The sequence below is a fragment of the Lissotriton helveticus genome, chromosome 12 (assembly GCF_964261635.1).
Source record: "Lissotriton helveticus chromosome 12, aLisHel1.1, whole genome shotgun sequence".
NCBI lineage: Eukaryota > Metazoa > Chordata > Amphibia > Caudata > Salamandridae > Lissotriton > Lissotriton helveticus.
The window spans coordinates 121,061,816-121,085,017 of NC_136073.1; the positions used below are offsets into that span (position 1 = coordinate 121,061,816).

At 46.5% G+C, this 23,202-nt stretch overlaps 1 protein-coding gene across 2 annotated transcripts in view; it reads right to left on the reverse strand.

Annotated features, from left to right (window-relative positions):
- The window catches only part of STAG3 (STAG3 cohesin complex component), a 1,426,160-nt gene that overhangs the window by 665,664 nt on the left and 737,294 nt on the right, over window positions 1–23,202 (reverse strand). For both annotated transcript variants that reach the window (XM_078669437.1, XM_078669436.1), the window contains exon 14: window positions 20,488–20,590. In XM_078669437.1, the coding sequence (XP_078525563.1) occupies window positions 20,488–20,590 (103 nt within the window). The remainder of the gene's footprint in view (window positions 1–20,487; window positions 20,591–23,202) is intronic.

Below are 23,202 nucleotides of genomic sequence, written 5' to 3' on the forward strand. Positions count from 1 at the left end.
ACTATAGACTTAGTTGTACAGTAGTTGTGCCTATTTATATGTGCAACTGTGGATTGTTTGGCCATTACCAGGGGTGAGTGTTAGCTATGGGCACAATTACACGGTGGTTGTGCATTTTAATCAGTACCACTACTGTATATATACCCATCCACAAAAAGATTTATTAGAATGGTGTCGTGCAATGAAATACTTGGTCTAATTGTTTACTTATTGTGTATGTGTTCCATAGCTATATTACACCCTTGGGGGCAGTTTTACTCAGATGACCCTCACCCACTTTTCACTCATCTTGCAGATATTTTGTTCCATTCAATGAGGTCATTAAGACCGATCTTGTCTACCTTCTCCTGGTAAATCCAGCGGGCTTCTTTGGACGCTAGCCTCATTTCTGTTGTTCTAGGGTCCCCCTTGATTCTCTCGAGGATCACCCAGCATATCTCTTTGGGTTGGTGATGCGCAGTTTTGTAGTGTTGTACTAACTTTGTTGTTAGTCGTCCTGCCCTTATCGTGCGGAGATGCTCCTGGATGCGGATTTTAGCCTTCCTGGATGTTAGCCCAATATAGTGAAGTCCACATGGGCATGTAAGCCGATATATGACGTTGGCCGTGTTGCAGTTTGTCAAGCTGTTCAGGTGCCATATTTTTCCGCTCGTCAGTTGGACACTTTTGGTCTTGCTCGTGAGGCTACAAACTGAGCAACATCCACACGGGTGATGTCCGGTGAGTGTCTTTGGTGCTGCACCCTCCTGTCTGGGTCGCGAATGTACCAATCTGTCCTTCAAATTTTGGGACCTTCTAAAGGCAAATCTCGGCGGGGCATCTTAAAGCTACTCGTGCTCAGCAGATGCCAATGTTTTCTCAAGATCCCTCGGATCTTGGAGGACAGCGGGTCGAAGGTGGTGACCACTGGGAGGCATTCTCCTTTTTCCTTAGGTGCTCTCTCAAGAAGGGCTTCTATGGGGGTATTCAATGCCCGCTTCCAGGCAGATTTTACAATTCTCTTGGGATAGGCACGCTGCTCAAGCTTGTCCCTCAATTCACCCGCTTCTTCCACATACTTCTGTGTAGTGGTACAGTTCCGTCTGTACCGGAGGAACTGACCAACCGGTAGGTTGTCGCAGAGTGCACGCGGGTGGTAAGAGTTGTAATGGAGCAGTGAGTTCTTGTCAGTTGGTTTCTTGTGTACTTGAGTGGTGAGGAGATTATTGCGGGCTATTGTATCAAGGTCAAGATATACCCCTGTCTGCCAGTTATAATGCCATGTGAATTTAAGGCAGGGGTCCAGATTGTTCAACCATGCAAGGAACTCCTGCAATTTGACCTCAGGTCCAGTCCACACACACAGGACATCGTCGATAAATCGTTTCCACAGGCAGATGTGAGCCTGGAACGGATTTGACTGATGGTACAGATAATGAGTCTCAAATTGCTCTACATATATGCATGCTAGACTCGGGGCAAAGTTGCCCCCATCGATGTCCCAGATGTTTGTAAATATTGCTGGTCTTTGTATTGGAAAAAATTCCTAGTCCGTGCTAGCTCGATGCATTGTAGGACAAATGATGGCGGTGTATCATAGAACCATTCTCTATCCTCCAGTGCCCGCGCTGCTGCCACCAGCGTGGCTTCCTGGGGTATGCTTGTATATAGTGATTCTATGTCGATTGTTACTAAGTATTGTTGATCTGGGTCATATTCCATGCTTGTCAGTATGTTCAACACATCTGTTGTATCCTGTATATATGAGGCTTGAGTGACGACACACTCTCTCAGGAAGAAGTCCGCAAATTGGGACAGGGGTTCCAGTACAGACTGCATACCGGACACTATGGGGCGACCCAGTGGTGGAGACTGAGCCTTGTGGATTTTCGGTACAATGTAAAATGCTGGAATTCTCGGCTTGGGATTGATTAAAAAATCCATTTCCTTTGCCGTAATCCACTTTTTTCCTTTTGCCTCTGTTACTAGTGTTGTGATTATCGCGAGGAGTTCCGCTGTCGGGTCCCGCATGAGTGGTTGGTAGTTTTTACGTGTTCCTAGTAAGCGGTAGACCTCTGTCTCATAGTCCGTCGTGTTTAGTACCACGACAGCCCCGCCTTTATCGGCTGGCTTAATGGTTATCGAGGTGTTATTCTCCAAAGATTTTACTGCCATCCATTCTGTTTTACTCATATTAGAATGTTTCCGTTTGTTCTCGGACTGCTCCAGCTGTTCAATGTCTGACAAAACCTTCTCCTCAAAAACAGCTACCTCTGGGCCAATGGCGCTCATTACTGGGCAGAAGGTAGAGGGACGATGTACATTTGTGGTGAACAGTGAGGGTGGGTCATGTGGTTTATCAGCAAAGAATTTCTTTAGTTTGATTTTTCTCAAGACTTCCCATATTTCGCTCCGGCACTTAAAACTATCATGTGACGGAGTGGGGACAAAGCCCAGTCCTTTGTTTAACACCTCATGCTCTTCGTGTGTGAGAACGTAGTCCGATAAATTGACCACGATGTTGTTATCATGTATAGTTAGAACTGGGGTTGTTTGTATCCTCTGCTCCTGGTGACTCGTGGGGAAAAGGTTTGCCATGTTGGATTCAGCCTCACTCGTCCACGGCCTCTCTGTGCTTGTCCTCCCCCTCGCCCCAGGTCTGCCTGTTGTTGTCCTAAAAAAGACCTGAATAATGCTCCTAGGTCCTCGTCACTTCTCCCTTGGGTGTTAAACCTAACCCGTCCCTGATTCGATGTGGAGGGTTGGGCACTGGTGTCGTCGTCCTCACTACTGGTGTTGTCAAAGGTCCAGTTTTGTGGGGTTCTTCTGCCCTGGTTGCGCCCCCCTCTATTTCCACCTCTCTGGGCTACTTGATTTGCCTGGGTCTGATAGTAGGCGTCTTCTGTGTAGGGAAATGCCCACTCGTGTGTGAACTTCTCTAGATTCCTTTTCAAACCTTTTATTTTCTGATTTACCATGTATGTTTTATACTCGCCTAAATCCGTTTGAATTTTTGCAAGTTGGTCTTTGGTGTTTTGTAGGGTGGTATCCACTTTGATAGCCTCCTCAAGATCCAGGATCTCTTGGAGAAGTTCTTCACTAAGGCGCTTGGCTGTGTTGATGATAAGGATGAGCCAGTCGCGAGTGCACTTATTCGCGATGTAGCTCCAGTCCACTCGAAACCGCTTGTCCTCCAGGAAGATCTTGGGCTCTAGTCTCACCAACAAGCTGGCGGGTGCTGCACCTGCCCTGAGGTACTCTGTCATTAATGCCCCATGTAGGGCTATTCTCACTTGGCGCTTTTTCAAATTACTCAGTTTGTCCCATTCTTCTCTTACTGATGTTGTGCTTGTCAGGGGTGCGTCTGGTAGTAATGACGGGCCTGAAAGGATTGAGGCTATTTGGTCTTCTGATAGAACATCCATAGTTCAGTTCATCATCTCGAGCGTGTGCTTACGTCTTTTGCATGATCAGTCGGTCGTGTAAGTATGGATAAACCAGGCCACAACTTCTCCTTAGAAAATCTGTTGGCGTCAAATATTTAGTGACAAGTCGAGGTGCTGATTTGAGGCCAGATGGTAGGGCTGATAAATAGCAATCATGAAACCAAGGTATCTCCTGTGTGAATGTGATGTTGAAGTAAGCATCATCTAGAATAATGTAGGTTAAACATTTGCCTTTTCTGTAAAAACATTGAGATTGCCTGCAAGATAACCATGAGAAAAGCGCTTTTCAGGGTTTGTTGAGATTCCTCATGTCTAACACTGGTCATATTATCTAGATATTTTTATATGAAAATCTCAAGTATAAGTCTTGATACCACTCCTCAGGTGGGACTTTTTTTAAATAATTTGCGCACCTGGAATTTGTGCAAGTTTGTAAATGTCTTTTCGTCTTGGAAAGGATGATTATTTATTTCCCAGACGTAATCACTTTGGAGAATGTCAAACAGATTTGCAACTCGCTGCTGGTTTTCTTGACAATATGCCATCCTACTGGCTGTTTTACCAAGGAGGTACTGCTAGGAAGTCAGCCTTTGGAGGATTCATATCCGATCAGTCTTTGGCCTTTGCTGTTCATTCGACAGAGTTGCTGTTTTTGCTGTCTGCACTGCCACTAATATAAAAAGTATTATATTCCCTGATAATACACTGTTCTGATTTCGCTATTTGTCTCCTTTGTAAGGATGTGTGGTCTGCAGTACCCCTAACATTTTTTGTGGTGTCACTCTCAATGGGCTGCACAGCATCATCAACCTTCTTCCCAAATACATGTCACTCATTCAAGGGGCTCTGGACTGATCTTGAGGTCTGCACGAGGTACTTTATTAGCAATTTGCCTAAAGAACAAATGAGTTACTTTCTCTAGCAATTTTTCTGGTGGATGCTCTAGATTCCTCATCTAGTGTATATTGCTCAGGCATCAGCCTGGATCTGGAAACTTCAAATCAGAACTTGTTTGTGCCTGTAGAAGGAGTCATGAGGCTCTGCACAAACGTAGCTCTGCTTTAGCAGTGACGAGCATAAATGTCACCCATGCTCACTGACCTAATTTGCTTTCTAGGCGGTCCATGCCCTGAATCGATAAATATTCCAATTCACAAAGTGGAGAGGTGTGATGATTGGTGAGGAATCTGTAGTGAGCGTATGCACCAGAAACATCCACAATAATCACCACTGCCTGATCCAAAGCAGTCAGTGATTTCCAAGCCAAAACATATGATAAACCCGGTGTTTCCCACCAGTCGATCTTGAGCTACCAGTAGCTCTCAGACACCTTCAGAGTAGCTCACAGCCTTAAGTTCATTTTTAAATAAGCACAGGGTCACATTTTTGTATTATAGTTAAGGGAAGGCTGTGTTCATTTTACATTATCATCAGTCTGCAGATAACAGAGCTTCATAATGAGCAGTGTTCAATCAGATTTATGACCCAGTACAAGGCACAGAGGTAAGAACTGACGCACTGAGGTACTTAACCCTTACATAAAAGTTCTTGTCAACTCTATATTGGAGAATGAGAATAAAGGGAAATGCCACTTACCCAGTATGCATCTGTTCTTGGCATGTAGAGCTATAGATTCACATACTTTGCATAGCCTGCTGTCTAGTGTTGGATCCGGAAGTTTCAAATAGTTTGTTTTCGAAGAAGTCTTTCCAGTCACGAGGTAGGAGACTCCTCCTTTCGGTGATAGTGCGCATGGATATCGACTCCATTGTTAGATCGTTTTCCCGCAGATGTTGCTAATGAAGTTAGTAAGAGTAGTAGAATGTAGATATCCATGTGGATGTATCCAAGTAAGATATTACTGCAACAGGCATAGGTACCCGGGATACCCGGGTGGGCGCATGTGAATCTACAGCTCCACATGCCAAGAACAGATGCATACTGGGTAAGTAGCATTTTCAATTTCGAGGCATGTGAGCTGTAGATCACATGCTTTGCATAGACTATATAGCAGTAATCTCCCAAAACGGTGGCTAACCTGTAGCTGTTGCACTGGTTTGAAATAGTGTACATCAAACTGCTTGGCCCACACTAGCTTGCTGTCTTGCTAACACATCTACACAATAGTGTTTTGTGAATATGTGAGGTGTAGACCATGTTGCAGCTTTGCAGATGTCGTCTATGGGGATGTTTCCTAAGAAAGCCATAGAAGCCCCTAGTTTACGGGTGGAGTGCACCTCAGGTTGAATTTTTAATGTTTGTTTTGCTTTTGCATAACATGTCTGAATACATTTGACTACCCACCGTGCAAAACTTGGTTTTGATATGGGATTGCCTTTATGAGTTGGAGCAAAAGCCACAAAGAGTTGTTTCGTCTTATGGAAAGGTTTAGTCTTTTCTATATAATACAGTAATGCTCTTTTAATGTCTCAGGTGTGTAGAGCACGTTCTGCCACCGAACCTGGTTGACAGAAGAACACAGGCAACTCAAAAGATTGGTTGATATGAAAGGCAGACATCGCCTTGGGTAGAAATTTACGGTTAGTCTAATGAACCACTTTGTTTTGGTGTACTTGTAAAAATTATTCCTCTATGGTTAATGCCTTAAACTCACCTACTCTCCTCAATGATGTGATAGCTATGAGGAAAGCTACCTTCTAAGGGAGAAATTTCAGTTCACATTTGTGCAATGGCTCAAAGGATGGACCCATGAGTCTGGTGAGAACAATATTGAGATTCCACACTGGAGCAGGTGGAAGTCTTGGGGGAATGACTCTTAAGTCCTTCCATAAATGCCTTAATGACAGGCACTCTGAAGAGAGACATATGTCTATTTTGCAGGTATGCAGCTATTGCAGCCAGATGTAAGTATATGGATGTGTACGCAAAATCTGAACACTTTAGATGCAGTAAATAGGGTATAATGTTTTGAACTGAAACATCAAGCGGGCTGATTTGATTATTATTACAATAAATCACAAATTGCTTGCACCTTGCTGCATAGCAAGCCCTTGTGGTAGGACGTCTAGCCTCTTTGATAATATTCATGCAGTCTGGTGGATGATTGAGGTAGCCAAACACAAATCTGAAGTATTTGCGGTGAGCAGGGTGTATTGGGATATGGAAGTAGGCGTCCTTCAAGTCCAGAGTGGACAGAAAGTCGCCTTGCTGAACAAGTGGGAGTACTTGTTGGAGTGTCACCATGTGAAAGTGATCTGATTGAATGTATAGATTTAGGTCTCGGAGGTCTAGTATAGGCCTGAGAGAGCCGTCTTTCTTGGGAATTAAGAAGTGCAAGGAGTATACAACAGCCCCTTGATATTGTAATGGGACTGGTTCTATAGCGCCTTTTTCTAACAGAGAAAAAAAACGTCTTGCTTGAAGAGATTGAGATGTTCTTGTGACATTGTGCGTGACCCTGGAGGAATGCTTGAGGGAGTGTCTAAGTTCCAGGCAGTAACCATCTTGGATAATTTGTAGAACCCATCTGTCTGATGTGATGGTATTCCAGACTGGTAGACATTTGGAGAGACGCCCCCCCCCCCCCGACAAGAGTGGAGTGATCAGGGGTAGCGGAAGAAGTCACTGTTTTGTGTTTGCAGGGGGAAGTGTGTATTGAGTGTCCTCTGCATCTTCCCTTACCGTGGCTACCTTTAAAGTAAACTCTTGATGAAGGTGTTTGATTATTGCCCTTGTAAGAGGAAGAGAGATCTTCTGATGAAATGTTTTTGGATCTAAACAACAAAAGAAAGAGTAATTCCAAGTTACTGCATTGAACGAAACAAAGGAGTAACACTTAGTTTTTAAAAGAACCCTCACTCGCCAACCTAGTTGGTGACATGCTTCATCATAGGGGCCCCACCCGAGCGGTCGAATGCCTCTCGGGTGTGCTATGACGCCCAATTACAGCTGAGTGGGTTTTGTAGTGCAAGGTGAGTGATCAGTGACAAAGTAATTTAAAATTGCCTTTATTAGTCCCTAAACTTTATGCTGGAATAATAAGGCGAGATTAAAACAAAGGAGGATGTCCTGTCTGGTATAATTAGCCATTGACATCCATCAGTGTTTTAAGTGAGAAAGGCAGATCTACATGTTTCAACCTCTGCGTGCAAAATTGCGAGGCTTTCTTCAGGACCAGTGGTGACACAAGGGTGTGCACTCGCTAAGGTGCACAGATTCCGGTGTCAAATCAACTGCACGCTTATGATTAAGGTCTCAGCATTGTCTGAAAGGAAACATATTTATATTATGGGACATAGTTAATTCCTACCCCATGGATCCTATTGGGGGGTTGGACTGTAGTCACACTTAAGCCAAGACCAAACGCCCACGTCTGGCATCTGATATGTTTCCAGCCCAGGTTCTCATCAAAGTTTTTTGTTCAAACCATAGAATCTGGCTCTATGGATATTAGGCTTAAAGTCAATGAAGACGCGTGTGGGGGTGTCTGGTAACAAAGCTCGAGTTGCATGGCCTTCAGTAGAGCACAATAATTTTCACTGTTCAGAAGTAGCTCTCACTGCAGAAAAGATTGGAGACCCCTGTGATAAACACTGCAACATCTGTAACCTTCAGGTGACCCTTACCCAGCTGTGTAAGCGACACCTGAAGGTCTTCCAAAATAGCCAGTAAAATCTGTCCCACTGTATCCCAAAGCGTTACAAAAAGGGTAGACCCAAAATAGTCACTGTTACCTGGGTGTAGGACAGTACAATATTGTGGTCCCAGTAAAATTAAATTCACAGTGCAAATAAAGTAAACGACAATAATCAAACTTAAGGAAGACGTTGCATAGTTGGACAGTGTTATTTAATCACACTGAACATAAAAATAGTTGCGGAGTCTTTTTATGCCATACTAATAACGGTGCCCACAAAAGTAGGGGAGAACGTTTTTAGGAAAAGTCAGTGATTTGCGTGAGGGTAATGGGGGGGGGGGTGAAGCAAGAATACTGTGCAAATCACTTGTCATTATATACATTGAATATTGGCGCATCATTTTGCCATCAACTTCACAATTCAGCTGTCCATATATTATATAGCCATGTATACAAGAAGATACACAAATCACAGTGACAATTACGGTCGATTATACTGGCAAGATACAAAATGTCGATGTTTCGACCTCAAAGAAATGGTGTAGGTTCTTGTAATTCTTACAGGGGGGTTCTTCATCAGGACTGCGGTGAGGGTAGGGAGGAGGGCACCATAAACACCACCACAACGGGGGCTGGTGGAGAAGTATAGGCCTCATGGGCTCCAGACAAAATGAGAGCGGAAAACAGCACCTTACTTAGAAGCGAAACACTATGATTGTGTCCCTTTCAAAATGTTCTCTCATGAGAGCCAGACTCCTTTGTTTATATATGTACGCATCTATCAATTCCGTGATTTAATAAGGATTCCTGTTCCTGCAGAAACGCTGCTTCCAGGATGTCGTAAGACCGGCGGTGCAGAATCGCTACTCGCAGGAAACGCTCAGTGTATTCAAAGGGTACACTATGACCGTTGCTGGATTAAACCCATAAGCAGGTACTGCGGACCAGCACTAGGCCCACCGCCCCAACCCCCTTCCCAACTTACCAAGCATCGGAGGATGATCGAGAACCTCTCTGGCTATACTGCAGAATCACATGAGGAACACAGGGCTGAGTATGAAAGACAGATTTTCGGGCCAGACAATCCTGGAGCAACTTGCCTGCCAGATAGCATTTCAGGGCTAGAACACTTGACTTTAGTAAACAGTTGGAAGTGGGACTCCTGAAACTCAGACTTCTAGTGGGACTTAACATGAATGCTGCCCATAGTGATACTGCTAGCAAGAGGGGAGTAGGACTCCGGGACCAAGAAAGACTAGAGCTCTGCCCTCAGGGAGACTGTTAGTATTGTTTATGAATGTCATATTTTTCTCTGTATTTTTTATATGAATACTTTTTTCATAAATGTATTTGACTAGACAATCATTTATTACTGCTGCTGCACCTATTTTGAATTGTGAGTCAGTGTTCACCTCCCGATGTAGATGAGCCTTGGACAGCTTGACCTGCGCTGTCACTGAGTGTCAAGTGTGGAAGGGGTACTTGTCCAAATTGCTCAGAATGGATAGTAGGTCTGGTCCAGGAACATCAAGTGTAAAAAGGCTTCAATCCTATGATTGGGCCCATTAGCTCCTGTTTGCCCCATGGCCCTACGATGAGGGTTCTGACAGCCTGTATCTGGCAAAGTTTCCAAACCACTGGCACCTTGAAGTTTTCATTCCATACTCCTACTTAGTGAAAGTAATGCTCTGGGTCGGGCAGCATAAATGGCTTCACATCCTCCTCCAGTATCCGCACAAAAAGGATGTGTGCAGGGGATGGTGCAAGGACCCAAGTCTACATCAGAGTGGGTGCTGGACCCGATACAGGTTCAAGAAACACAGGCGCAGCCATGGGTAGACTTGCTAGCAGAACTCTCACTGGAGGCCCCCCGAATTCTTGGGGCCCAAAGACAAACAAGAGAGAGACAGTATACAGCTGAAAATGCACAGTGCAGGCTTCTTTGATGTCTCTACTTGCTGCGAAGTCACTGAGACCCAAAAATTGAGGGTGCGATGGGACCAGACTCTGAACTGACACCAAGGAAATCGAGATAGAGACCGGGAGGCATGACAACACCCTCTCTTGAGTCCAAGAGTGGTGGGAAGGGGTTGTTTCCAGCTTTGAATTTGGATGCATCTTAGAAAAAAAGAGCTGAAGCGGGAATCACCCAAACACACTTCAGAGAGGGTGTCAATATACCTTCCAGTTTCGCTCCTGATATCCTCTGTGTCTTAATCAATCTATCAAGCAAGCATTTGTAAAGCGCACTAATCACCCGTGAGGGTCTCAAGGCGCTAAGGGGAGAAGAGGGTGCAGCTACTGCTCGAACTGCCAGGTCTTGAGACGTCTCCTAAAGGTCAGCAGGTCCTGAGTTTGTCGTAGGTGGATGGAGAGGGTGTTCTATGTCTTGACGGCGACGTAGGAAAATGATCCGCTGCCAGTGGTTGTCCTGTGGATGCGTGGAACGTTGGCGAGGTTAGCGGAGTGTAGAAGGTGAGTCGTTTGTTGAGGTATACTGGTCCGGTGTTGTGGAGTGCTTTGTGAGCGTCGATAAGGAGCTTGAAGGTGATCCTCTTGTTGACTGGGAGCCAGTGCAGGTCTCAGGTGAGCTGAGATGTGTGTGCGGTGGGGGATGTCGAAATTGAGGCATGTGGAGGCGTTCTGTATGAGTTGTAGTCTGTTTTGGAGTTTGGCCGTGGTTCCCGCGTAGAGGGCGTTGCCTTAGTCCAGTCTGCTGCTGACAAGGGCCTGGGTGACTGTCCTTTTAGTTCTAGTGGGGATCCATCTGTAGATCTTATGGAGCATGCAGAGGGTGTTGAAGCAGGAGGAGGAGACGGCGTTGACTTGCTGGGTCATTGAGAGTGATGAGTCCAGGATGAACACTAAGTTGCGTGCGTGGTCGGTGGGTGGGTGTCGGTGCAGCTCCTAGTGCGGTCGGCCACCATGAGTCGTCCCAGGCGGATGGGGTGAAGCCAAGGATGAGAACCTCTGTCTTGTCCAAGTTCAGTTTTAGGCAGCTGTGCTCCTTTTTAGACTAGCCCAAAGATTTTGACTACAACAATAAACTGCTGTGTGAAATACTTCGGGAATAGGAGATTCCTACTGACTTCTAACAGTTGAGATGTGAACTATTCTTGTGTTTGAAGATTTGAGAATTAGCCTCACAGTCCAGTATGGCCTATACGTTCAGGGCCTGTAACAACTGCGATACAAAAGGGGATGATGGACGGAGCGTTTGAGCAAATCAAACACTCACCCCCAGTCAACTGATCTGGGTTTAATCCATCACCATTCTTTAGCTCACTCGGCCACCCCACTTCAGACATGGCTATATGCAAATCAGTCTGACCCTGTGCCTCATGGGAACAGTCCAGCCCGAACTGCCAAGCCATATCTTCCCTGGACCGGAGACAAGCATCCTGGGACCGGTTTCGGATTCATAATCCTCATCAGCCAGGCTATCTTGAATCCAGTGGCCAAGTGAGCAAGGGACTCACGTCTGAGCATACCCTGCCACACTTAGGGCGAACAAAGCGATACAAAAGGGGATGATGGACGGAACGTTTGAGCAAATCAAACACTCACCCCCAGTCAACTGATCTGGGTTTAATCCATCACCATTCTTTAGCTCACTCGGCCACCCCAGTTCAGACATGGCTATATGCAAATCAGTCTGACCCTGTGCCTCATGGGAACAGTCCAGCCCGAACTGCCAAGCCATCTCTTCCCTGGACCGGAAACAACTGCGGTCAGATGAAGTCATACTGTGACCTCTGACACCAAAGGAATTCCGTTATAGACCACTATTTGTGACAGTCCCTGTACGGTTTAAACCACGTCGTCTTAAGGGGTGACGTTCTCATTTGTACACTGGTAAATGTTAATATTTGTGGTGAGAAGACCAAGGTCAAGCTCCATATCCATGTCTGGAGGTGCATAAAGTAAGGAAGGGATGCCGGCGCTAATGGGTCGCACTTACATAGTGTGCTAATCATCAATTCCAGAATAGAAAGATGTTGAAGTGGAACCGTACAATTCCACGTAATGGCATGCAGGAGTATTGTTTTAAACTGTTGTAATGTTTCTGGGCCCCTTCTGATGCCTGAGGAATAGCCACATGGAAAGGAATCTGTGGCAAGATGTATCCATCAGAAAGCACAGTATGAGGCATTCATACCCCCATCACCATAGCTGATGCTTGTTCTCTCATCCATTAAAATTATCCTGGCTTTTGCTTTGTCTTCAGAAGAGTTTTTTTCTAGCAGATAATTATGTTGCTATAAAGTTGCCAGTTAAACACAGCAACTATACTCAATGAATTTCTATTTAAAATGCACCTGCCGCTACCATGAAATCCCACTCGCACCCCTCATTTGTGGGTGTTGTGAATGGCATGGAAGGGTTAATGGGCATGCACTGTACTGCCGTTAAAACCAATGATCACATTTTCACTTGATTCAAAGTGCATGCCAGGGATATATTTGTGACTATGCATTTCTTTTCGATTTGTGAAATATTCAGAGTAGCTGTGGTTGGTTTTTGAATGGTTCGCAGACCGTTTGCCCACATATGTTTCAAAATAGACCTACCACTTTTCTGGGACTGTTCCTTAGAGTTGAAAAGGAATATGCTACTTACCAGTATGCATCTGTTCTTGGCATGTAGGGCTGCCGACATTCATATCTATGCATAGATCGCCGCCTAGTGTTGGGTCCGGATGATTGCACATTGTTGTCCTGGAAGAGTCTTTGAAGTATCACGAGATAGGTGGCTCCTCCCTTGGACTACAGTGCGCATGGGCATCCACTCCATGCTCAGATTGTTTTTCGCCATTGTGGCAGAGATGGAGTGTGATACAGTAAGTGATGACCATGCATGAGAGTAAGTACGTGAAGTGTGAATGCTACAGCTGCGACAGGCACCGGGGAGGAGGGCGGGCGATATGAATGTCAGCAGTGCTACATGCCAAGAACAGAAGCATACTGGTAAGTAGCATATTCCGTTTGAGGCATGTGGGCTGCTGAATTCATATCTATGCATAGAATACATAGCAGTACCCTCCCTAGCGGCGGTTGCCCGTGCCAGCTGCAGCAGTCTGAAAAAGTGTTTTGAGAACAGCCTGACCTACAGCAGCTTGCTGTTTTGAGTGTACATCCACGCAGTAGTGTTTGGTGAATGTGTGTATGGTGGTCCATGTGGCTGCTCTACATATGTCCTCTAGAGGGATGTTACCTAGGAAAGCCATGGATGCCCCCAATTTGCGTGTGGAATGCGCTTTGGGGGGGAACTGTTAGCGTGCGTTTAGCCTTTTGATAACAGATTTGGATGCATTAACAATCCATCTGGCTATGCCTGATTTTGAAATTGGGTTGCCCTTGTGCTGTGGAGAGAAGGCAACAAACAGCTGTTTAGTCTTCCTGAAGTCTTTGGTTCTGTCAATGTAATACAAGAGAGCCCTTTTGACATCTAGTGTGTGCAGCGCCCTGTCTGCCACGGGGTCAGGATTTGGGAAGAAAACAGGCAGTTCAATAGTTTGGTTGATGAGGAACTGTGATACTACCTTGGGCATGAATTTGGGGTTGGTGCGCAGCACAACCCTATTGGCATGTATCTGTATGAAGGGCTCCTGAATAGTGAGCGCTTGCAGCTCGCTGACCCGTCTGAGCGACGTAATAGCCACCAAAAAAGCCACTTTCCACGTGAGAAACTGTATCTCACAAGAGTGAAGAGGCTCAAATGGTGGGCCCATGAGCCTGGTGAGGACTATGTTGAGGTTCCACACAGGCGAAGGCGGGTGTCTTGGAGGGATGACCCTTTTGAGGCCTTCCATAAAGGCTTTAATGGCTGGCACCCTGAAAAGGGACAGGCGCTGTCTATTTTGAAGGTAGGCCGCCATGGCCGCTAAATGTATCCTGATGGAACTGTACGCCAAATTACTGTTGTACAGGTGCAGCAAGTAAGCTATGATGTTTTGGGTGGAAGCATCCAGCGGAGAAATGTCATTATTGGAACAATAGATAACAAAACGCTTCCATTTGGCTGCGTAGCAGGCACGTGTGGTAGGACGCCGAGCCTCCTTTATGATGTCCATGCAGGCAGGGGGCAGGTTTAGGTAACCGAACTCTGACTTCAGGAGCCATATTGCAAGGCTCAATTGTTGCGGATCTGGGTGCTGAATGTCGCCATGGCTCTGAGTGAAGAGACTGGGCGTGAGTCAGAGGCGTTCGTGGGGCACCACGGAAAGTTCTAGGAACGTGGTGTACCACGCCTGCCTCGCCCACGTTGGAGCAACCAGGATCAGTGTCACGGAGTGTTGCCTCAGTTTGCGTGCCACTAGCGGTATGAGTGGAGTTGGAGGAAAAGCGTACGCAAATCTGTTCGATCAGTCCATCCATATCGCATTGCCCTGAGACTGCGGGTGTGGGAACCTGGCGGCGAAGGCGTGGCATTTTGCGTTTTTGTGTGTGGCGAAGAGGTCTATTTGTGGATGACCCCACCGCTGGAAGTATGGTTGGAGCACTGATGGGTGTAATTCCCACTCGTGCATTTGATGACTGTGTCTGCTGAGCAGGTCCGCCATCTGGTTGTCCCTGCCCGGGAGGTGTTCCGCCATGAGGAAGATGTTCCTCTGAATGGCCCACTTCCACATGCACTGTGCTAGGTGTGACAGTTGTGGAGAGTGTGTCCCCCCCTGTTTCTGAATGTAATACATTGCAGTCATGTTGTCCGTCCGGATCAGCACGACTTTGTTGCAGAGATGCCACCTGAATGCCTTCATCGCTAGAAAGATTGCCATCAGTTCCAGTAGGTTGATGTGCAACCTCTGCTGCTGCGGTGTCCATAGGCCCTGCACTGTGTAATGGAGGACATGCGCTCCCCAACCCTGGAGAGATGCGTCCGCTGTCAGCACCAGCTGTGGGACAGGCTCCTGGAACGGTCGTCCCTTGCAAAGGTTGTGTGGGTTCCACCAATGCAGAGAGCTGAATGCACGACCGGTCACCAACACTAGGTCTTTGAGATGTCCTTGAGCCTGGTTCCACTGGCGTGCCAAGCATTCCGGAAGCGGATGCATGTGCAGCCTCGCGTGAGGGACTATAAAGATGCATGAGGCCATCATTCCGATGAGCTGCATAAACACCTGTGCTGGGAGTGAACGTTGCGGTCTGAATCTTTGAATCAGAGTTTGCATACTGGCGACTCTCGCTAAGCTGGGGTGCGCTGTGTACGTCAGCGTGTTGATCTCTGCGCCAAGGTACTGACGTAAGTGTGCAGGCTGCAGATGAGACTCTGGGTAATTGAGAGAAAACCCTAGACTGTGTAGAAGGTGTATTGTACGGGACATGTGGTCGGCACACTGCTGGGCCGACTGCGCCTGGACGAGCCAGTCGTCTAGGTACGGATAGACGTGGACGTTTTGCCTCCGAAGATGCGCGGCCACTGTCGCCAAACACTTCATGAACACTCTGGGGGCAGTAGTGACCCCGAAAGGTAAGACCTTGAACTGGTAATGCTGGTTGTGGATGGTGAACCTTAAGATACTTCCTGTGACTTGTGAATAGGAATGTGGAAGTATGCATCCTTTAGATCTAAGGTTGCCAGGAAATCTCCTTGCCTGAGCAACGGGAGAACTTGCTGTAATGTGAGCATGTGAAAATGTTCTCAGAGTATATATTGGTTTAGGGGCCTGAGGTCCAAGATGGGCCTGAGGGATCCGTCTTTTTTTGGTATGAGAAAGTACAGAGAGTACACCCCTGTTCCCTGCTGTTCCACAGGCACGAGTTCTATGGCCCCTTTTTGTAGCATGGAGACGAACTCCTGCTGCAATAAGTGCATGTGCTATGCGGACATAGGACGGTGCCTTGGGGGTATGTCGGGTGGAGTGGAAGTAAGCTCCAGACAATAGCCGTGTTGTATAATTTGTCTCACCCACCTGTCTGTAGTTATGCCTTCCCAGACTTGCAGGAACTGCTGGAGCCTTCCCCCGACCGGGGTGGTATGGTCGGGGGCAGTGACAAGACGTCACTGCTTGGTAGTGGCAGAGGATCTGGCATTATTGTTTCCACGACCTCTGCCCTTTGCGCTGTTTCCACGGTATCCACCTCTATTGTTCTTGGCATAGGTGGATTGTGAGCCCCCTTTGCTGTATTGGGCCTGTTGTGACGCCTGCCCCCTTGAGGCTCCCCTGTTACCGGAGCGACGAAAGGAACCGCCCCTGAACTGCTGAGACTGCAGAGCCCCCATGGATTTGGCAGTGTCGGTGTCCTTCTTAATCTTCTCAAGTGTGGTGTCTACTTCTGGACCGAAAAGGAAGTCAGGGTTGATAGGCTGATTGAGCAGGTTAGTCTGGATTTCTGCCTTAAATCCAGAGATGCGCAGCCAGGCATGTCTCCGGAGCATAACGCTAGTGTTAATAGCCCCAGCTGCTGTGTCGGCCGCATCCAACGCACACTTAATGGACGCGTTGGAGATTAACTTTCCCTCTTGTATAAGCATTTCTGCTCCCTCCTTATATGTATCTGGAAGGTGCTGGAGGAGTTGTTCTAAAGTGTCATAATGTGCCCTGTCGTATCGTGCCAGCAGGGCTTGTGTATTAGAGATCCTCCAAATATGGGCCGCTTGAGCAGCCACACGTTTTCCAGAGGCTTCAAATATTTTTGATTCCTTGTCCGGAGGGGGATCATCACCCGTTGTCTGGGAGTTCGCCCTCTTGCGAGCATTAGCCACCACTAAGGAGTCCAGTGGGAGTTGGCCCTTGATGTACGTGGGATCCACAGGCGCAGGCCGATACTTGCGCTCAATTCTTGGGTTGACCACCCGTGCCTTGGTGGGCTCCTTAAAAATGTCACTGGCATGCTTGAGCACACCTTTGAGCATAGGCAGAGTTTTAACTGAACGTTCAGATGTGGAGAATGTATCAAAAAGGAAGTCCTCCTCCACCGGGTCAGCGTGCATATCTACGTCGTGGTTATGCGCCGCCCGTTCAATGAGTGCGTTAAACGCAGCAGTGTCCTCAGCAGGGGAAGTCTTGACCGCAAATGACTGAGTGTCAGGGGTTGTGTGAGGGTCATCAGGGTCAACAGTGTCAGCCCATGGCTGGGACTCATCCTGATCCAGGTCCACAGGGTAGTTGAACTGTTCCTCATTGTCACCCTCATCGACGTCTTCAGTGGCTGCAGTGGGTGAATAGGGATACCCCTGCCTATAAGAGGGTATAGGCTCAAAGAGAACAGGAGAGGTGGTGGAGTCCCTCTTCTTCTTGAGCGGAATTGTGTATGCCTCCATAGGTGTTTCAGGCCTGATTTTCCGCTTGTAGACGGTGAGCCTGCCTGAATCAGAGTCGATGAAGAACTTAGATTGTTCGTTGTAGCTTGGAGGCTGAAAATGAACAACATCGGTCCGAGGGTGTTCAGTTGTGGCTGCGGGCGCCGACTTGGAAGAGGCAGCAGCCGAAGGAAGGGGCACAGCCTTAGACTCGAGGCGTGGCATCGGAGAAGGGATGCCGGCACCGGTGTCTGAGGTGTGTCCCTTCGAGGCGGTTGGAGTTTTCGACTCGAAGGATTTAAGCAGGTGCGTCTTTTGTGCCTTCGGCTGGACGGCCTTCTTGGCCTTGAGCGCCTTAGAATGGTCGCCATCTTTGGACGTGGGCTTTGACGTCGACTCCGACGTGAGCGTGACGTGTTTAACGGAAGACACAGTCTTTGCCGCTCCGACCTTGGGGTCGACACCCCCTTTCGGGTCCGAGGGGTGGAGCACCCTAAGTGACTTGGACGGCCCCGAAGTCATCGATCCGATGGCGGTCTCCGACAGTTTCGGTTTCGGCCCACTGGGCTTCGGTTTCGTTTTCTCCACTAATGGCGGTCCGTGGACCAATGGCTCGATGGAACTGTCCTTAGTCCGGCCTTGAAGCGGGACTATAGAACGGGGTCGTAGATCTTGGCTAAGGCCTTCCGGCGATGCCTCGACCTGAGCCGTGGAAGAGTCTGAATGAGGCCCCACTACTGCGGTTGGGCCGTGATCCTCGCTGGAGTCGTCGTCGACGGCCCTGAGGGGTAGTGCGTCGTCTCCTACCTCGATGGAGTCTTCATCTTGGACGTCGATCTGTTCGTCGGCCACGTAGTAGCTGGAGTCATGTTCTGACGCGGGGTCCGAAAGGTCCGGGTTGTCTCCCTGCACATCTGCACTGTCGTCACCCCCGAAGATGTTCTCGGGTTCCGGCGCTGATTCACGTGCCGATTGTCGGGCAGCGCGTCGAAGGCGGAGAGTCTTCTTCGACCTGAACTTCGAACAGGCCATACAACTGGCCTCGTCGTGGTCTGGCAAGAGACACTTGTTGCACACCGGATGCACGTCGATGTGTGGATATTTGGAGTTACAGACGGGGCATCGCTTGAACGGGCTCCGTTCCATCTTCAATCTGCGACGGGCCTGTGGCGTCGAAGACCAGAAGTCTTCCGAAGTCAAGATAAAAGTACGGAAAGCTGAGAGCAAAGAGCGAAAAGACAATACCGACGCCTCTAAGGCCTTTTGGCCTCGAAGAAAGAGTAACTATAACAGATTCCGAACAAGAGTTAAGAAGTACATCCGAACCCAATGGCGGAAAAAACCAATCTGAGCATGGAGTGGATGCCCATGCGCACTGTAGTCCAAGGGAGGAGCCACCTATCTCGTGATACTTCGAAGACTCTTCCAGGACAACAATGTGCAATCATCCGGACCCAACACTAGGCGGCGATCTATGCATAGATATGAATTCAGCAGCCCACATGCCTCGAACACATGTTTTCTACACAACAGTTGCAGGGAGGCTTAACAGTGAGATGCTTGCTTCACCAGAGTGGAAATGCCAGAGATTGGCTGGTGGCCAACACCTTGGGTCGAGGACGTACATCATGGGGAATTATAAGACTCAGAATGAAACCTGTTTTACTCTGTGCCTAGACCAGTCTTCTGGTTATGAGTTTCCATCACAATGAGATCTGCAGGACTAGTTGCCATTTCTTTTTGGTACTTGTTGATAAAGAAGGCTTCAATCTCGTCAAGATTTAAATCATACAGTCTTCCTTCTCCATCCTGACTTGGAAAAACACTGTGTAACAGTATTGTTGGTGTCTGTAAAGGTACAGGTGACACCATTAATAATTGCAAGAGCATTCCTGAGAGTAGTGGTGCAATCGCTCAGGCTGATTACACCTGCAGTGTAGCCACTGATTTATTCATCAATAAGAGGGTACTGGAGAGACTGACTTTTCCTCCTCTGAGCACAGTGCTTTCCTCTGATTTGCGAGTGTGATTTTTGGCATCTCATTTTTTGTTTCTGCATTGAGGCAGCAGCTGACCAAGAGTCTGACGCTTAGCGACAGTGTCGGAGGGTGATGAAGCTTGCTTTAAAGTCAGTCATAGAGATTTTTGAAAACCTTTCCTCTATAATTGTAAACTGTAGTCTTTTTCCATACTTTAAAGTCTTGGGTGAAAAAGTATTGCAGGTCACTCACTGTTTTTGGAATGTAGCTGGAATAGAGACAGTCCATACAGTTTGTTGATCAAGTATGGTCTTGCATGTGTATTTTCTTTTTTCCATAAGCCTTGCATGCCTTGAAGAAAGACTTCCTTTGTCCCATAGCTACCATATTGAAGAACTATTATTTGCTGGTGCAATAACTAAGGAAAGTGGTCTTTTGGAGAGTGCTCTCCGGAGGGTTCCTAGCACTCAAAGTGCACTGAATGTGCGTACAAACTATAGCTAGGTTGAGGAGGAAAGGGTGGTGAGTGAGTTGGAGAGAAAAATATAGTAATTCTCTGTAAAATGACACTGCTGTATTAACATTGCTACCAATGTTTTCCAGTCCAACGATGGGGAACATTTCAAGCATGGAAACCTATTAAATATCCAATGCTGGAGGGAGAAATGGACCTTTACAGGAAGTGCCAGGAAGATTCATGATGGGGAAGAGAGGATGCAGACTTCAAAAAGGAAGAGTCTCCCTTTAGTTCTACAGGCCTTCTGCCTCTCTGGTTGTCTTCACTTCCTAAATGTTTTTCATAGTCATTAAAGGGAAGCAAGTTGAAATTATGTAAAATAAATATGTCCCAATAAGACTATTACAGGGGCATATACCCAGATGCATTACTACTGTGCAACAATCAAATTCCAGGGCACTGCCAGAGTACAGAAAAATTACCATAAGGAAATAACTGCTTAATGCCTCACAATCTGTAAACATATACATAGGAAAAGAACTTGACTAAGGCCATAAGGTTTCTCCAGTATTATTTTATTTAACCACTTTAATCCTGGTTTATATACTTTACAAAACAAAACATGAATAAAAATTGGAATACACCATATATTCAGACCAACATCAAGTAATGTGCTATTTATTTCCACGTCTTAAGGAGGGAAAGGAAGGCGTGACTAAGATGAAACATGAAACCCTCTGGCTACCAGACTAGGGTTGAGAGTGGTACCTCTTAATCATGTCTTACCTCACTCTCCAAAAAGAATGCCACAAGCAGCAGGAAGAAGGGCCTGCTCACAACACGACGGCCTTGCTCTTTTGCTCCCACCTCAACTTCTGGAAGGAGCAATCTGGGAGAAGAAAAAGACTAAGTCGGAGAGGGAAATATGTGTAATGTGATAAACAAAAGGTTACATAGAGCAAGTAGCCTTTCATTCATTCTACATGAAGATACAGAAGAACATGAACAACAAGAAGCAACCCCAGGCTACCAAACCACAGCCCACAATGACCTCTAGAGCATCAGGAACAACAGGCCCATGCTTGGCATTTCAATACCACTCAGACTGCATACAGCCTTTTTTATTTTTTGTTTCAAAGAATTTTGTATTATTGCTTTTTTACAAGAAATACAAAAGAGAAACAATAATGCTAATAAATGGCTGATATGCAGGTACTATGAACACTTCTCTTGTACAAGATTAGTTGATGGGTAATGAGCAGTAGGAGAAACAAAAGAGGAGAAAGAAGAAAATCATAGTAGAAATAAAGACAAATCCTTGTGTGGAATAATAGTTGAGGAGAAATGGGCTGAAGAAGTTTTCAGCAGTGGGCATGACAAACCTGCAATCCAATACATATTGCAAGTACATATCCTTTCTGAAACAACTTGGCTCCTGTCAAGTGACTGTCTCCTTCAGAAAATTGCAACAGCACTGCAGTCTGCTACATTGAGATTGCTTCCTTAAACTGTCAGTTTATCTAAAATTAAGTTCCCCAAAAGAAGTCCCATTTAAAAGCCAAAGTCTTCAAGAGAATTGGGATACCCTGAGGTTTATCTCTGCATCTACTCTGACTGAAAATCAGCGGTATCTCATAAAATCACTCCCCCTCTCTCCCAAACAAAATACTGACTCCTACATAGAACTTACTGGACCCCAGCACAACTCCAAAAGCTGTCCCTAAGTGGGAATCCAACATGTTCGAACTGTAACAAAGCCACGGGAACCTCCCCCACTTACTTTTCCACTGCAGCTCCGTCTCCCAATTCAACTTCATTCACGCTCTACTCTGAGACCATCTGAAAAGGCACTTTATTTCCCTAATACAGGGATCCCTAGACCTGCAACGCAAGTCACATAATGACAGCCTCATGGTAGACATTCTATTATCTGCGGCCTGTTAGTCTGTGCTCACTAACAGAGAAAATACAGCTTCTACCTTGTTTCGATCCAGGCTGTACTGGGTTGCTTACTTGAGGGAAGCAGACGTCACTCTTCAAAGCACTCCCTTAGAGATCAAAAAACAGCTCTGTTTGGAGAACGTGCAACTCTTTTGGCACTACCAAACCTCCATAAGTCCACTAACTGATCACAATATGATCTCTTCTTCACAACTTATACTGCACCCCTTTCTTACCTATCGCCAGACTGTTGCTCTCCTAAACGTGTGTGCTTTAAAAGTGTGTATTTTAAGAAATGTATCTTGACAGTTTGAAAGTGAATGCATTTAGACCCACAGGAGCACCAAAATATGGGTTCCCCATGAAGGAGTAGTTTCTGTCCTGTAACTCCAGTTCTGTAGAAGGGGTATCTCTGTTATAGTCAATCTAGTGAATAGTCCCGCCCATGTGCGTGGAACCCGGAGCAATCAAAAATAATCTCTTAAATTGTCAAAAAACATGCAGACCTGCACAGACACTTAAGAGAGAATTTAAAGACAGATAATGCAGCCAATATCCACAGGCTACACTGTCCAGTACTTCAATTAGAAATTCCACCAAAAACCCACAAACAGCTCAGCCTGTCCAGATTTCTCCACAGAGAAAAACTTTTCTTTACCAGCAAAATCCTCTGGAATGATAGAGAGGAAGGAGTGGACAGACAAGCCCCATAGGGTGCCATTATGTGGCTCAGAACAGGATACTGTGCCTTTAAGAGAACTTTCCAGAACTCTCTAAGTATCCCAGAATGCACAGCAGGTCCCTTTTACTTTCAGTTCTTTTTGAAGGCGTAACACGCAAGACCTGTAGTATTCCTTACATAATATCTTTCTCCACCGGTGAGGAGGGCGGGCGCTTATGACTATAACAGAGATACCCCTTCTACAGAACTGAAGTTACAGGACAGAAACTACTCCTTCTGTAGTAGGGGATCTCTGTGTATAGTATAGTCATAATCTAGTGAATAGAATGGCAAGCCCATCCCCACACCAAAGCGGCGGTGGAGAGAATAGAAATAACACCACTACTGTGCGAACAGATTTCGCAGCGAAGCGTGCCCAACCAAAGCGTCTGTACTGGCATCAGTGTCCAGACAGTAATGCTTAGCAAAGGTATGGACCGACTTCCAAGTGGCCGCCTTGCAGATTTCTGCAATTTGAACATTACGTAGCAAAGCCGTCGTGGAAGCTTTGCCCCTGGTGGAATGAGCCTTAGGTTTACCCCCTAAGGTCTTATTAGCCTTCTGGTAACACAATTGTATACAGGACACAATCTACCTCGAGATGGACTGTTTTGAGGTAGCAAGACCGGTCCCGACTGATCCATAATTGATAAACAATTGGTCTGACCTACGAATATCTTTGGTTTTATACAGATACAATTTCAAAACCCTCCTAACATCCAGGGAATGCAGAGACCTTTCCGCTGGAGATGAAGGATTCTGAAAAAACGTAGGTAAAGTTATGGTCTGATTAACAAGGAAATCAGAGATAACTTTAGGAAGAAATTTAGGGTGAGTAC